This window comes from Scyliorhinus canicula, chromosome 9, assembly GCF_902713615.1.
Source record: "Scyliorhinus canicula chromosome 9, sScyCan1.1, whole genome shotgun sequence".
NCBI lineage: Eukaryota > Metazoa > Chordata > Chondrichthyes > Carcharhiniformes > Scyliorhinidae > Scyliorhinus > Scyliorhinus canicula.
The window spans coordinates 100626180-100641503 of record NC_052154.1 but is presented as its reverse complement, the minus strand read 5'-3'; the positions used below and the strand labels follow the sequence as shown (position 1 = coordinate 100641503).

The window sequence follows — 15324 nt, the reverse complement described above, 5'->3', positions numbered from 1 at the left end:
GCCCGCCGAGTCACGCCAGCACCCTTCGCGTGTTGTCCTACCCGGCGGGACCACGGCATTCATGCCTCGGGGGCCATCCTGGTGTGGGGGAGGGGGGATTCGACTCTAGAGGGGGCCCCCAACTCTAGAGGGGGCTCCATAGTGGCCTGGCCTGCGATCGGGGCCGACTGATCGGCGGGCGGGCTTATCCCGGGGGGGGGGGGGGGGGGGCGGCTATGTTCCTCTATGTTGGGGCCCCGCCATGTTGCCCAGGGGCTGGTGCGGAGAAGGCAACCCACGCGTATGCGCGAACTCACGCCGGCTGTGCTCGCGCCGGCTGTGCTTGCGCCCGTATCGGCAGCTGGAGCAGCGAGAGAGGCTCCAGTGCCATGCTGGCCCCCCTGTGCGCCGCAGGATCGTTGATCCTAGGGGCCAGATGACGCCATCATAAAACGCTCTGCCGTTTACGGCGGCATCAACACAGCCCCAGGATCGGAGAATCCCGCCTATTGTGTTTTAGGAGCTCCTGTGTAAGGAGATCCACCTACTACCCTGTCAGTTGATGGGCAGGCATTTACATTGGCAAGCCCTCTCGGTCCACCATGTCCTGCTCCGCTTCGCTCCACTTGTCAGAGGTCTGGAACGTCCTCTGCTGACTCTTGCTGCTCTCAGGGCAGCACTGTAGTGTAGTGGTTAGCACAGTTGCTTCACAGTTCCAGGGTCCCAGGTTTGATTCCCCGCTGGGTCACTGTCTGTGTGGAGTCTGCACGTTCTTCCCATGTGTGTGTGGGTTTCCTCCAGGTGCTCTGGCTTCCTCCCACAGTCCAAAGATGTGCAGGTTGGGTGGATTAGCCATGCTAAATTGTCCTTAGTGTCCAAAATGGTTAGGCGGGGTTACGGGGATAAAGGGGGATAGGGTGGAGGTGTGTGGCTCAATTAGGATGCTCTTTCCAAGGGCCGGTGCCGACTCGATGGGCTAAATGGCCTCCTCCTGCGCTGTAAATTCGAAACTATCTTTCCGGCTCCTTGGCTGGTTTGAGGACATTTCCTCGGATGGTAGGTAGTTTAGGGTGAGGGTGGGAGGGATTTTCTTTTTGTTGGTTTAGTGACCGATTTTTGGATTAAAAGGACCTAAGTTGAAGTTTCCACCTGAGAGCCACCTTTCATGCAACTGTTCTGCAACAAAAGTCTTCTGAAGTGGTCACTCTCGACCAACACCTTGACGGCCACCGGGAGCAGGCTCGAGTCTTCCACACTCCCGTTGTGCCAGGTACGCCACCATCTGGCACAGGTGGGGCACGGTCTCACCGGTCAAAATCCAAATAGCTGGCTATACTTCAAAATTCATTTCTGCAAGGTGGGGGGTTGAAAGAGACAACTGAGGTAGAAGGGTTTCCAGAGGGGAAGATTGGGTGGGCGACCAGATGATCAGCGCCACCCTCAACACGTCTCCCAACCCCACCCCTTAGCCGGTCCTCTTGATATGTTGCTGCCCAGACTGCACTACGCCCCTGTCCTCATGAGAGAGTGGCACCTGGCCTGTGATGTGGGGAGCCTCTATCCTCACCGCCCATCCCTGTCAACTGTGGTTGCCGCAACCCACGTCAGCGATAGGCTCTTTAGCCCCTATTCTGTTTCCCACAGTGTGGTTTACTGTGGATTTCCTCACTGGGCCGTGTGTTATCCCGCCAGCAGTGTGGCATCTGATTGTGCAGTATAGAAGGTGACCTTGTGTCACCTATCTATGCTTGGAGGCTTGTATGTGGGAAGGTCCTACAGATGGAGGTGATCTTAGCTGCAGTGTGATTTGGGTCCTGGGTGTGATGCACATTTTGTGACAGCCTGACCAGGGGAAGGATGGATGGGAGCAGAGGCGCGGTGGACAGGCAGCACTTAGAGACAGCTGGTGGTTCTGAGAGGTGAGCTAGCTGATAGTTTCCCTGGTGAAGCCTTTGCCCAGTAACGGGCAGTGTTCCAGGAAAGGTGGCAAAGGCCATGGTGCATGTGTCCTTAGTTTGGAGTGAGCTCTGCATTCCCTCTGCTTCCCTTTCAGTGGGGCTGTGCTTCTGATGAGTGCACTCAGGAATGCCAGCACCTTGTGGGCCACTGATTGAGCTTGGCCATGCCCATCCCGTTGGTGTGACAGCTGGAGTTTAAGGGTTTCCAGAGGGGCAGTCTGGTTGGGCTCCCAGATAATCAGAGGCTCTTTGAACGTTTACAGGACACAGTGAGCATTCAGCGTGTGAATAGCTAGGGGCCTGTAAGTCGCACCAAAGGGGTTCAATTAAAACACTTACTGCAGCAATGGCGGTCTGAACCAAGCCAACCCTGATCCCGAGGGGACACCCTGAATCTGCAGACCTGTCCCCAGATCATTTCCTACAACTCCCCCTGCCCCAAGCAGCCACACCCCTGCAAGCCCGACTATTTTGGAGACTTTTTAAACGTTTTCTGACCATCACGCCACTCCCTCCCCAGCACTCCCCCATGTGAATTCCGCCAAGGAGGGGCGGAGCATTGTGGAAGGGTAGAACTTGAAGTGTCCAACCCACTAAGAAATTTAAATCAATTTAAACAACGGTTTTGCATGGGCCCACCAGTGCAGAATGCAAGCTTCGATTTTCCCACCAGCGAGAGACGGGAGCATGGATCTGCAATCAGTGCCAGGCACAAACATCGATTTTTGAATTACAAGTGATTCTCCGCGTGATCACGATTTTGAGTTTCCGGCATTGAAAAGTGGAGAATCCTGCCCCATTTACCATTTCTAAAACAGTAAGATGAAATTGATATTTATTTTGTATCTTATTTTTCAGCTCCATTACCCACACCCATACCCACATCACACGCTACATCTGCACTATCAACTCAAACTTCAACAATAGGTACAGTACAATTAATTTATTTTCTGATTTGCTTCTGCATATATGTGTTTGTTTTATTCAACTTAGTATTATTGGCATTAACAATGGAAAATGGCGGATTACTAACTGTTCCAGCCAAAATCATGGGGAATAACCGCATCTTTCTTTCATAAAGGAAATAGGTTTATTGACTCATGATGATTTACACTGACTTGTATTCTCTATTTGTAATATGTCTAATTGAAGGTACAGAGAATTAAAGTGACTAGTGACCAGAAGCTCAGGGTCATGTTTGGGCATTGAATGGCGGTGTTCCACAAAGCAATCACCTGATTTTTTATTATTTGTTCAAGAAATTATATCAAAGTCAGTCGTTATTTCCCATCCATAATTTCCCTTGAGGTGATAATGACTCACCTTTTTGCACCATGACTGCTGTACAAATTACCACAGTTCCAGGATTTCGACCCAGCAATATATCTGTAAGTCAGGGATGGTGTGTGACTTGCAGGGGAACATGCAAATAGTGGTATTCCCATGAATTTATTGTTATTGTTTTTCTAAAGCAGAAATCTCAGCCTCTGACCTGCTCTTATAGCCATAGCATTTATCGTGCTATTCCAGTTCAGATTCTAGTCGCTGGTAGCCCCCAGAATGTTGATAGTGGGGGATTTAGTGATGGTCAAGCTGTTGAATGTCGAGGAGAGTGGTTAGATTTTACCATGATATAGTTGATCACTTTACAGGCATTTTTGGGTCCCAAAAGTTACTTCCCATTTACTTGACCAAGCTTGAATATTGCCTCGGTCATAACACGGATGTCTTCATTATCTGAAGAGTGTCAAGTGGAAGTGAACACCATACAATACAATCTGTGTTTAGCCTCCACAATGTAGTGGAGACTGTGTCATAGATCATAGACCATAGAATTTACACTGCAGAAGGAGGCCATTCGGCCCATCAAATCTGCACCGGCCCTTACAAAGAGCACCCTATCAAGCCCACGTATCTACCCTTTCCCCGTAACCCAGTAAGCACCACTTAACCTTTTTTGGACACAAAGGAAATTTAGCAGGGCCCATCCACTTAACCCGCACATCTTTGGACTGTGGGAGGAAACCGGAGCACCCGGAGGAAAGCGGAGAACACACTGGGAGAACGTGCAGACTCCGCAAAGACAGTGACCCAGTGGGGAATCGACCTGGGACCCTGGAGCTGTAAAGCAACTGTGAAAACCACTATGCTACTGTGCTGCCCATGAACAACAGATGCAATATACTCTATTGGAACAAGTACAAGTAACTAGCAGTTTCACCTGGAAGAACTGTTTGGAATCCTGGATGGAGAATAAAAGTGAAGATAAAAGACAGGTGTTGTGTCTCCTCCATTTACACCGGTAGGTGCCATGGGGTGAGGAGGGTTTGTTGGGATGATTGAAGAGTGGTCAGGATATTGCTGAGTGAGTGATCTCTGCTTTGACTTTGCAAATGGTATAATATCACTTACGTGCATGAGTTGAGTGAGTGAGTGAAGAAGCTGGGGTTATTCTCCATTGAGAAGTTCAGAAGGAGATTGTGCTAAGGTGATTGAAATTATGAGGATGTCTGAATAGAGTAAATAGCTGGAAACAGTTCCCATATGATAGATGGTCTGGGAAGGGATGCAAATTTAAGGTGAATGCGAAAAGAATCAAAGGGAGCAGGAGGAAAAGCATTTCTTTATGCGGTGAATGACAAAGCTCTACGGCGGAACTTTCTGCGTCAGAAACCAAGTGCTGATGCCGGGACTAAATCATTGGCGTTCTACGACAGCAAAATTGGCACCATTCCCAGGGGTTAGCACCGGCACCACGTAGAACACGACCGATTCCAATGAAAAATGGTGTCAGATTCGCCCGAGTCGGGATTGGCACTCAGGGGGCTGACAAGCTGCAGCCGCAATAAACACTCCACTACCAACACACACTCATCCCAAACAACATGATGGCAGCGAGGAGAGCTGCACCGCAGTTCACCGATGCCGAATTGAAATGAAATGAAAATCGCTTATTGTCACGAGTAGGCTTCAATGAAGTTACTGTGAAAAGCCCCTAGTCTCCACATTCCGACACCTGTCCGGGGAGGCTGGTACGGGAATCGAACCGTGCTGCTGGCATGCTTGGTCTGCTTTAAAAGCCAGCGATTTAGCTGAGTGAGCTAAACCAGCCTACTAGATGCAGTGGTGGAGATGTGCTGCCCTGTACTCCGGGGTGGGGAGGCAGTTGCTACTCTCTGTCGTGCACCAGGCCTGGGCGCAGGGGGGAGAGGTCTTGAGCACCCTGGGGAATATCAGTAGGACCAGCCAGCAGTGCCGCAAGAAACTGCACAACCTCCTCATGGCGGCTAGAGTGAGTCGGCAGCACTATGCCCCTGGCACTAATCCCTATCCCACACACCCGTAACCCCACCCCTCCCGCCCTCCCGAAGGGCGACCAAACTCCCACCCTGCACCAATTGCCAGCACCCATAGCGGCTGCCATGGCCATGTGCCCTGGCCACGAAGACCACCGACCCCCTGTGCTGCATGCATCCGACTGCCTAACACTGTATGTTTTCTATCCACCCAACTCCACACCCCAGGGGAATGTAGCACACAAACACTGAGAGCCACGTTTCCAGACTTCGTGCCTTTTTAGTTTGCCCTGAAGTCCACATATTCAAAATTCAAAGTTGCTTGTTCACTGGTTTTACACATACTAATTCCTTCATCCAGTGGCAAAATAGGTCATCTCAGCATTTATTCTCCCAAGCGTTCATCATTAATTCCAAAGACAATTTGATCGCAAAGCATTGAATCAGCAACAGAGAAGAAGTTGCACAACTGCCCTCTTAATATTAAAGCCGCGATAAAACAATCTACCGACTCCCCTTTTAGCTGCAGTCTTTTCCAAAACATGTCGCACCTGTATATCCCATTTACTTGCTTTTTGCAGTGAGCATTGAATTTTTCCAGCACTATGTTGTATTTTTTGTAATCCTCACCTTCAGCAAATTCAAATGAATGAACAACTCTAATGCCTGCGGTCCAGCCAAATTAAGAAGAAGGGTGATTTTTCTCTGATCAGAAGTATTTTCTAGTGCGGAGGCAGATAAGAATAATGCCCAATTTTGACACAGTTTACCGGTCCTTCTGAAGTGGTCAGGTTTCTTCAAACCTTCTATCGTACGATCCATTGTTTGCCCAGATTTCTTTCAATCAGTGTTGTGGCATGACTGTTTTTCTGAATTGTCTTAAAGACAAAGATATACTGTCTGAACTAATTACTTATGTTTTAGAAATCAACACCGGGTACCATGTGGTGTTCTTTGTGTGATTCTGATCCTAAGATGGTTGGCGGAGTGTTCACAAACACCACAACTCGCTTTTGTATTAAACAAAACTAAAGAGTTATTTGCAAAACTTAATTGAATTCGACTTCTTAATTCTATATAATAAACAATTGACAATAAACATACTATCTACACTCATCTACCACGAATCTGTACATGAATATGATAACTATGATCTGCTTTCACTCACACTAGCTTTCCTACTGTCTGTCTCGTAGCCTTCTCCTCAGCACTCTCCCAGAAGGCTTAACATTTCAGCTTCATATAGTTCTGCACCTAGCTTCTTCTAGTGGTTGATTCGGAGATAACATTAAATGTTACAGTTCTGTATATTTCTCATAATTGCACAATGAGTTAAGTTGGCATGGGTGTAGGGCACAGTATAGCGTCAAAGGCTAGGGCACAAAGCTGTATATATTTTTTCACATTAAACAGCTATGTACAATGTTACAACCTGCCTTGGTGCTCTGCCAGATGGGCGTGAGGGATGGGTTTGACAGGGATGGCCACAGAGGGGGCGTTGCGAGGGATGGGCAGTTGTTATGGATGGGCTAGACCCACGGCCCGCAGTTCAGCCAGTGCTTACCACTGCAGTGTCGCATACCATAGTGAGGCAGGTCGGTATCATGGAGGAGATTGCAGGTGGGGGTGGGGGTGGTGGGGGGGGGGGTTGCGCAAGGAGGGTAATCATGGGAGGGGGTGGTTGGCTGGGGGATAGAGAGGTGGGATGGGATTTCCCATGGTGCTGATCCGGCCTCTTAGTCGGTGAACCTGTAGGTAATCAGAGGTCCTGTCGGTGTTAGCCCAGGCACACATGTTGTGCGGCCTCACCTGCCTGCCCGGGTCCCATGTCCTGCCCATCCTCGCACTCCCCTACATCCTCCTCATTGGATGAGAACTGGCATTGATCCCCCTCCTCCCCCCTCTGCTCTGTGATGTTGTGCAGGACACAGCAGTCTACCATGATGTGGGAGACTCTCCTAATGCTATACTGGAGGGCCCCTCCAGAACGGTCTCGGCACCCGAACCACATCTTCAGGATGTCGAAACACCGTTTGATCACGCCCTTGGTCCCTGCATTGGCATCATTGTAGCAGGTCTCTACGTACGTCTGTGGCCTTCGGATAAGCGTCATCAGCCAAGACCACAGCGGATAACTCCTGTCCCCAGGAGCCAACACCTTAGCCAGGGGATGCCTAGAAGAGTGTGCCAGGATGAAGATGCCGTGCACACTGACCGGGTATCTAGCGCAAGCATGCATGAAGCACCAGCTGCATGTTGATCGGGTGCAACCCCTTTCGGTTTGTGAAGGCAGGCCTGTCATGGGCCGGTGCTTGTAAGGGGGGTTGCGACATGCATCCATCGGTCACCTCCTGGACCTGGGCATCTCAGCGATGACGGTGAACCCCGCTGCCTGGGCATCCTGGTTGGCCCATCAAATTTTATATATTGTGAGGACACCATGCAATATGGTCGCTTAGGCCACCCCCCACCCTCTCAGAACGCTCACCCTCACCCCCCCCTCCCAAACTTCTGGAGACTGCTTCATACCCACCCTTCGCCCTCTCCAACCTTCATATCCCCTTCAACCCTCCTTTCATGGGCATGACCCCCTCAGGCCCTGATCCTTGACAGTGCCAGCCTGACACCCAAGCTGCTTGACACTGCCAGTCTGGAACCCTAGCCGTGTTCCTGTCAGCCTGGCAGTGCCACCCAGGCACCTTGGCAGTGCCAGGGTGGCCGTGCCAATGTGCCAGCCTTGTAATGCCAAGGTGCCAGCCTTGTAGTGCTAAGGTGCCCAGGTGCCAAGAGGGAGATGCAGGGTTCCACCCTGCCCTATCGCTGACCACCTAGGGGTCTCCAATGGCATGGGAGACCCTTCCGTGTGCCATTCTGCATAGTCCACGTTTGTGTGGACCAGTACACGCTTTGCCACGCTTGGCAACTCATTAATTTCCATTCCACACCTACCAACTGTCCTGGCTTGAGAAAATTCACACCTCTTTAACCTGTGATTATCTCTCTCTCCAGTTGCTCAGTCTGGACCTGTAAAGACTTAATTACCTGCAAAGATTTACATTCAAAGTATCGTCTTGCATCTTTGCTTTTGTCTATATATATGTTTATGGAACCCACCTCTTCAGTCACCTGAGGAAGGAGCAGTACTCTGAAAGCTAGTGATTAGAAACAAACCTGTTGGACTTTAACCTGGTGTTGTAAGACACCTTACTGTGCTCACCCCAGTCCAATGCCGGCATCTCCACATCATCTCCACTTCAGTTGCATAGATCAGTTTTATTGTGAAATCTTGGACGAAACAAATGAGTGGGCATGGTTTACATCACCACTTTGGTGGGGCGGGTGTCATAGAACTGGCAACCGGCTTCAACAAGATCAAGGCATCTTTTTAAAGGGCACCCGATCAGTGCTGCTGCCTTAGGGATTGCAGCCCCCATCAATTTCAGTTTCCTTACAAATATAGAGCGTCACTTTCCTTTCTCAATTTTCTTTTTGGATTTTGCTCTTCAGTTAGTGTCCTGATTAAAATTAAAGTCCTGAAACCATGTATTCCATCAGTGTCCTAGTGCAGTACCTGCATTGTCATTTTCTTTATTTTAGTTATTTTCCAACTTCTAATTAATTTCCAGCAGCAACATTAATCAGTATGGAATTAATGATAATAATCATGATTTGTGTCACAAGTAAGTTTGCATTAACACTGCAATGAAGTTACTGTGAAAATCCCCTATTCACACTGATTCTGCTCATTTCCACCTGTTTGTCCACTGCACATCTCACATTGTCCCTGGAAAAATGATGCAAATGGTAAATTATACTGTTATAGTGTTTGAAAGAATTCGGAAATATATTGTCCATTTATACATGTCGGCCCAGATTTCGACATAACTCTTTACTGCACTACAATCAGTGTAGGAAAGCAACGTTGCATCATTCCATAGCATCAGGTACGATCTGAAAAATACATCCAATGGCAAACACTGGTGGAATTCTCCGTAGCCCAATGCAAAAATCGGACACAGTGATTGGGCGGAGAATGGCTTCCGACGCCGGAATCGGGGCAGGCGCGGTTTGACGGCGGTTCGCAATGCTCCATCCCCCTCCAAATCGGCGCCATCGGGACGTGTGGCGCACGCAGTTGCAACGCCGATGGTGCATCATCCGGCGCCCACCCGATGCTCCACCTCCGATGGGCCGAGTTCCCAATGGCGCAGGAACGTGTAGTCCCAGCTGTCGTGAGCTTGGCGTGCCGGCGTGCGGACAATGTCCAGTGCTGCCACATTCAGCTAAGACCCGTGCTGCTGGCTGGAGGTTTCTGCTAGAGCTGATGGGGGATGGCCAGGGAGTTGGCTGTGCAGTTGGGATGGATGGGTACGTGGTCCAGCACTGCCGGCGCCATTTTTTGCGGTGCAGCCGGTCGGGGTGCAGACGTACGCAGCTGCAATTTGTCAGCCCTGCACATGCGCGGCTCGGGACTCAGCAATTCTCCGGCCAATTTCCACACGATTTGTGGATGTTTCATGTGCGCCGGTGCTAGACCTTCACCAGTACCGGAATCGGTGAGGAGTTTGCGCCAATGTTCCTGTTGCGAAACACCACGGATCCTCTTTTGGCATCGGCACTTAGCCTCAGGAACGGAGAATCCAGCCTGGTATATGTGTAAAATATTGAGATTATTTTGAACTGATGGGAACCACAAAGAAATTTTCTTCAATTTGACCCTCAAATTTTTATTTTGCAGCATCATCAACAGTGGCATCAATAACAACATTGACGACATCAACAACAGGTATCGAATTGCCAATATAAATTGCATGCTTTTCAATTTTATTCATTACAAAATAATTCTCTTTAAATTGACCACAGGTTTTAGCATTGATAACTGGTGTTCTCCATCAATGGTCAGGGCATCATTTAGTATTTCTCACAGTTCTGTCTTCACCAGATAGAAAATTAATCATTGCATTTATCATAAAACTGTGCTTGAATCACTGTCTTCATGGTTAAAATCTTCAAATGAAAAATGTAATTCTTCCATCTGTTATTTTCTTGCAATGTATTTTTATGTAGAAGATTGTGAAAAGCCGGCATGTGTTTTAATCAACCATTCACTAATTAGAGCAGCAATAATTTAGGTATTTGAATTGTTTGAATCTATGTTCACCTCTGTCCTTTGCAGGGTCAACAACCAGTCCAACTTTAACAACAGATATAAATTATATCAACTAATTCCAACAGTTTTCTCAGATATAATAATCAGCGAATATACTGTCAGTACATCAATGTCTGTCTTGACTTCATTATCAAGAGAAGGCAACCTAATGATGGATAATGATTCTCACATTTGAACTTTCAAAATTTTTTTAAAATCATTCTCAGTGGAAGAATATTTCTGAATTAACCTCTAATTTTATACTAAAAATCATTCATTTATGTAATAATGGCTCAAAATTAGAAATTAGCAACACAAATTGGCTTATTGAATTCCATGTTTCGGTTTCCTACTGTGAATTAAAAACAACCCCCAATGTATGGATACCAATTCATATCCCCGCAAATTCCTCTGTTTCAAATGATTGTTCAAATTGTTGCTTAAAGGCTCAAAGGTCTCGGTCTCAAACATTGCCAATGATAAGCTGTGGCATGTTCTGTTCACATACCGTGAATAATTTTTTGCCAGATCTACTTAGCATTCATTGCCTCAGCGTTTTCTCCAATTGTGGGGTGATCATCTTTTCAACATGTTGTCTAGGATCTCAATTTCTTCCAACTATTTCTCAGGCCCAACAGATTTCTGTGGGAAAGACTCCCCATCGAAACACCTAAACATGTGATCACCCAGAACACTCAGTTTGAACCAAATATTCTGTGACTTGACTGGAAAACAAACAGATTTGGTCCCGCTATTTCAAAGTGACAAAAATATATCAGGAAAACAATTCATCTAACTTTCAGCACAGAATGACAATGTTAAAAATGTAAAACTGAGGTAAACAACCAAAATTCTTCAAACATTTGCAAACAGAAATTTCCAAACTGTTCAGGTGAAAGAAAGAGAGAGGTAGATTACATTTAGATGTGCATTATCACAAACTCCTCCAGAGTTGAAACATGCAGTCATTGTTGTTAGAATTGTTCAATTCTAGACTAGATTACCAAGTTTTTGGCAAGATCCAGTTCGTGACCAACAACATTTTATTTAAAATTGAATCTTACACTTTGTCGCAGGATATGCAAAGACCAAATCACAAGATTTCCTAAGATTTGAACTAACAAAAATAAACGTTGCTATGCAAGGTGCAAAATATGTAACAATTAACAACATCTATCTTATGCTCTCACATTCAGAGTTAATATCAGGGACACGTGAATTATTAGGCAGGCAGTGGTGAATCACACCACAAGTACAATATATGGCAAATGCGACCAAGACAAATCCCATAGATTTCTCACCAACCCACCGAGACGCCATAACACTGTCAGTCAACCAATTTCTTTGAAATTCTGTCAACTTCATGAGAGACTCGACTATTTCACTTTCAATCAAACCTCTGAATTTCTTCAAAGCAGCTCCAAGACAGGCTGCCTCAACTACTACACATCTCCTAGGGTTTCAAACTCATTTCCTGAGACTCCTGAATTTCCTGAGCTTGCTCTTCAGCCTTTGGTGGAATTTCAGTTCTTTAACAGCAAGATAGCTTCATTGTGCTGGCACTGTCTCTGGATTTCAGCAAGCTCCAATCTCTCCAGCAACACCACACTATAAGTAGCTCCAGGGGCTTCTGAGCTCTGACTCTTTCCAGCACTGAGTCAGTAATCTTCTGCCACCTTCTCAGTTTCCCAGGACTTCATCTGAGCCCAAACTACAAAGAGCTATCAAACAGCTCATGGGACTTCTTCTGAGCCCCAACTAACATGTTCACGGCCTGGGACTTGCCAACAGCAGCACCTTTTCCCATATGACCTCCCCCCCCCCCCCCCCCCCCCCCAGAAAATACATAGATAAATTAAAACCCTGCAACTTTCTTAACTCCACCCATCTTCATGATATAGCTTTCTAGGACTCACTGAATGCTTTTTAATTAGTTGTAGCTTCAAGTCCCAAAATAAAACAGCTCTCTAGGCTGCACTTCTTTGCAAGCAGTGTAGGCACTAAAATTTTCCAGCATTAAAATTTACGTCTAAAATATTACTGTGGACCACTGTCGATGATTCACAAGAGATCCTCCTGAAGAATTTAACTGCTTTACGGGGTTGCACTTCTCTATACACTCATTTCATCTCCTCCCTGTTTGATTGTTTTGCTTCACTTTCTTATTAAGTTGTTTTGTTTCCTTTCTACTCATTAATTTCCAATATGTGATTGCAGAATCATACTTTCCCTTCCACCCTGAAAATTGTGTAAATTCTGTTTAAGTTTTGGACAATGAATGGCCTGATACCAAATACACTTACCTATGTCATCTTGCTTGTCTGGCTCTGTATTTCTGTTACTTTTTAAGAAAATGTTTTTATTTGTTTTTGCAGTTTATATTTCACCTTTCAGTTTGTATGTTATATTACACGTTGCATAACCACGCATAACACAGAGCAAAAACAACCAAGGAAAGATGAAAATTACAAAAGAGAAAAAACAAAGAGAGAAAAAGAAAACTGAAACAAACAAAGATCATTATCTATATTTGCATACACTTGTCTCTCTTCCTTCTATGGCCGTGGTCCCCCTTTGGCTGATCTACCTCTACTGAGCTCCCCAGTGTGGCCCGAATGTGTATTAACTGGTGTGTTCTTGTTGTTCACTCTGGTTTGTCGTGTGTCCTCAGGTCGTCCCCTGCAGCTTTGTCTCTGGTTCCTCACATTCGTTTTTGTGAACCTTTGCCCCCCACCGACCTTCCCTTTCTCATCCTGACCTTTCCTTTTCCTTTATGTTCTCTGGCTTGTCCATATCTCCCTCCCTTCCCCCCTTACTCTACTGGTTGCTGGCTATGAACAGGACTTGGAACCTTTTACACAGAGGGTAGTGGGTGCCTGGAACTCGCTACCGGAGGAGGTGGTGGAAGCAGGGACGATAGTGACGTTTAAGGGGCATCTTGACAAATACATGAATAGGATGGGAATAGAGGGATACGGACCCCGGAAGTGTAGAAGATTTTAGTTTCGACGGGCAGCATGGTCGGCACAGGCTTGGAGGGCCAAAGGGCCTGTTCCTGTGCTGTAATTTTTTTTGTTCTTTGTTCGGAACAAGTTGGTGAACAGCTTCCACGTCTTCTGACCCTCGGATGGCAAATTTTATCTTCAGTTGGAGGAATTCCACCAGGTCAGACAGCCAGTCTGCAGCTTTGGGTGGTGCTGCCTATTGCCAGCCGTGCAGGATTCTTCGGCGGGCGATTAGGAAGGAAAAGGAGAGGGCATTGGCCCCCTTCCCCATGAAGAATTCTGACTGCTCTGAGACCCTCAAGACTGCCACCTTTGGGCATTGCTCCACCCTCACAACCTTGGACATTGTCTCAAAGAAGGTCGTGCAGAACCCAACAAGAACATGTGGTTGTGATTGGCCAGGCCTTCCTGGCACTGCTCGCATTTGTCTTCCACCTCCGGGAAGAACCTGCTCATTCGGGTTCTATTTAGGTGTGCTCTGTGAACCACCTTTAGTTGCAACAGGCTCAACGTTGCGCATGTGGAGGTGGAGTTCACCCTGTGTAGCTCTTTGATCCAGAGTCTTGCCCCCTCTCTACTTGTATGCCTAGTTCTTTCTCCCATTTTTCTCTTGTCTCGTCCAGGGGGAAACGTATCATCCCCAACAGTCACCCATACAATTCCCCACAGTTCTTCCTCGCTGGGTCGCCCACGTCCAACATTTCCTCAGCTAGCGAATGCCCTGGTATCTGGGGGCATGTAGTTGTTTCCCTGTGGAGGACGATTTTGACCTGTAGATGTGCTAGTTTGTCTCTTTTTGGTAGTTGGAACCTCTCCATGAGTTCCTCCAGAGCCGCTATTCTGTCTTCTGTTAACTTGTCTCTAAACTTCAGTGTCCCCTTGTCCTGACTCCGCATTTTGAAGGTGGCATCCATTGTTGCGGGTGTAAACCTGTGGTTGCTGCAGATGGGAGCCATAGTGGACATTTAAGTTCGCTGAAGTGCTGTCTCATTTGATTCCATATTTGGAGTGTGGCTACCACCACTGGGCTTCTTGAGCACTTGGTCAGTGGGGACAGGAATACAGGATGGGACTAGGATTGGAGGGATGTCCCAATGCAGGAATTCTCCTTCATCGTCTCCCATTCCACTCCCGGTCTTTCACCTAATCCCTCACTCTTTCTGCTGTGGTCTCAGTGAAACTCTATGCTCTCTGTCCCCCTTTGGATACCTCTCCAGCCCTTTGTCGTTCTGAGGGTGATCGCTGGTGATTTGACTGCCAGAGCGACCAGCAGCCGGGACAGCAGGCATCCCTGTATCATGCCTCTGTGCAGCTGGAAGTATTTTGAGTCGGTGGTGTTAATCCATACCTTCGCCATGGGAGCGTTGTACAGTACTTTCCCCCAGGAAGTGAACCCTGGCCCAAACCCAAACTGCTCCAGTACCTCTGTGAGGTTCTACCATTTGACTCTGTTTGCCTTTTCTGTGTGCAGGGACATGATCACTACTCGTGTCCTCTCCTAGGATGGGGTCATTATCACATTCAGCAGGCGCCTGATGTACAATGTTAGAGCCTGCCCTTGACAAAGCCCGTCTGGTCTTCTGTGAGCATGCAGCTCTCCAGCCACTTAGCCAGGGTTTTTTGCCAGGATTTTTGCATCTACATTTACTAGCGAGATGGACCTGTTGGACCTGCACTCAGGTTTTGTTCTTTTTGGGTATCAGCGACATTGAGGCTTGTGCCAGCGTCAGTGGCAGGGAGCCCCTTACCAGCGAGTCTGCGAACTTTTCCCACAAATGTGAGGCCCGCTGTCGGAAATTTTTTGTAGAAGTCCGCTAGGAATCCATCTGGCCCTGGCTCCTTTCCTGCCAGCATGGAGTTGGTGCACTCCATAACTTCTCCCAGTTCTAATGGTGCTTCCAGGCCCCATCTCTTATCTTCCTCCATGACTGGTAGAA

General features: G+C 47.4%; 1 protein-coding gene across 1 annotated transcript in view; it reads left to right on the top strand.

Moving 5' to 3' along the window:
* Positions 1–15324, top strand: part of LOC119970922 (mucin-6-like) — a 415844-nt gene that overhangs the window by 338256 nt on the left and 62264 nt on the right. Inside the window, exons 27-28 of the mRNA XM_038806032.1 lie at positions 2796–2864; positions 9972–10019. Of these exons, the coding sequence (XP_038661960.1) occupies positions 2796–2864; positions 9972–10019 (117 nt within the window). The remainder of the gene's footprint in view (positions 1–2795; positions 2865–9971; positions 10020–15324) is intronic.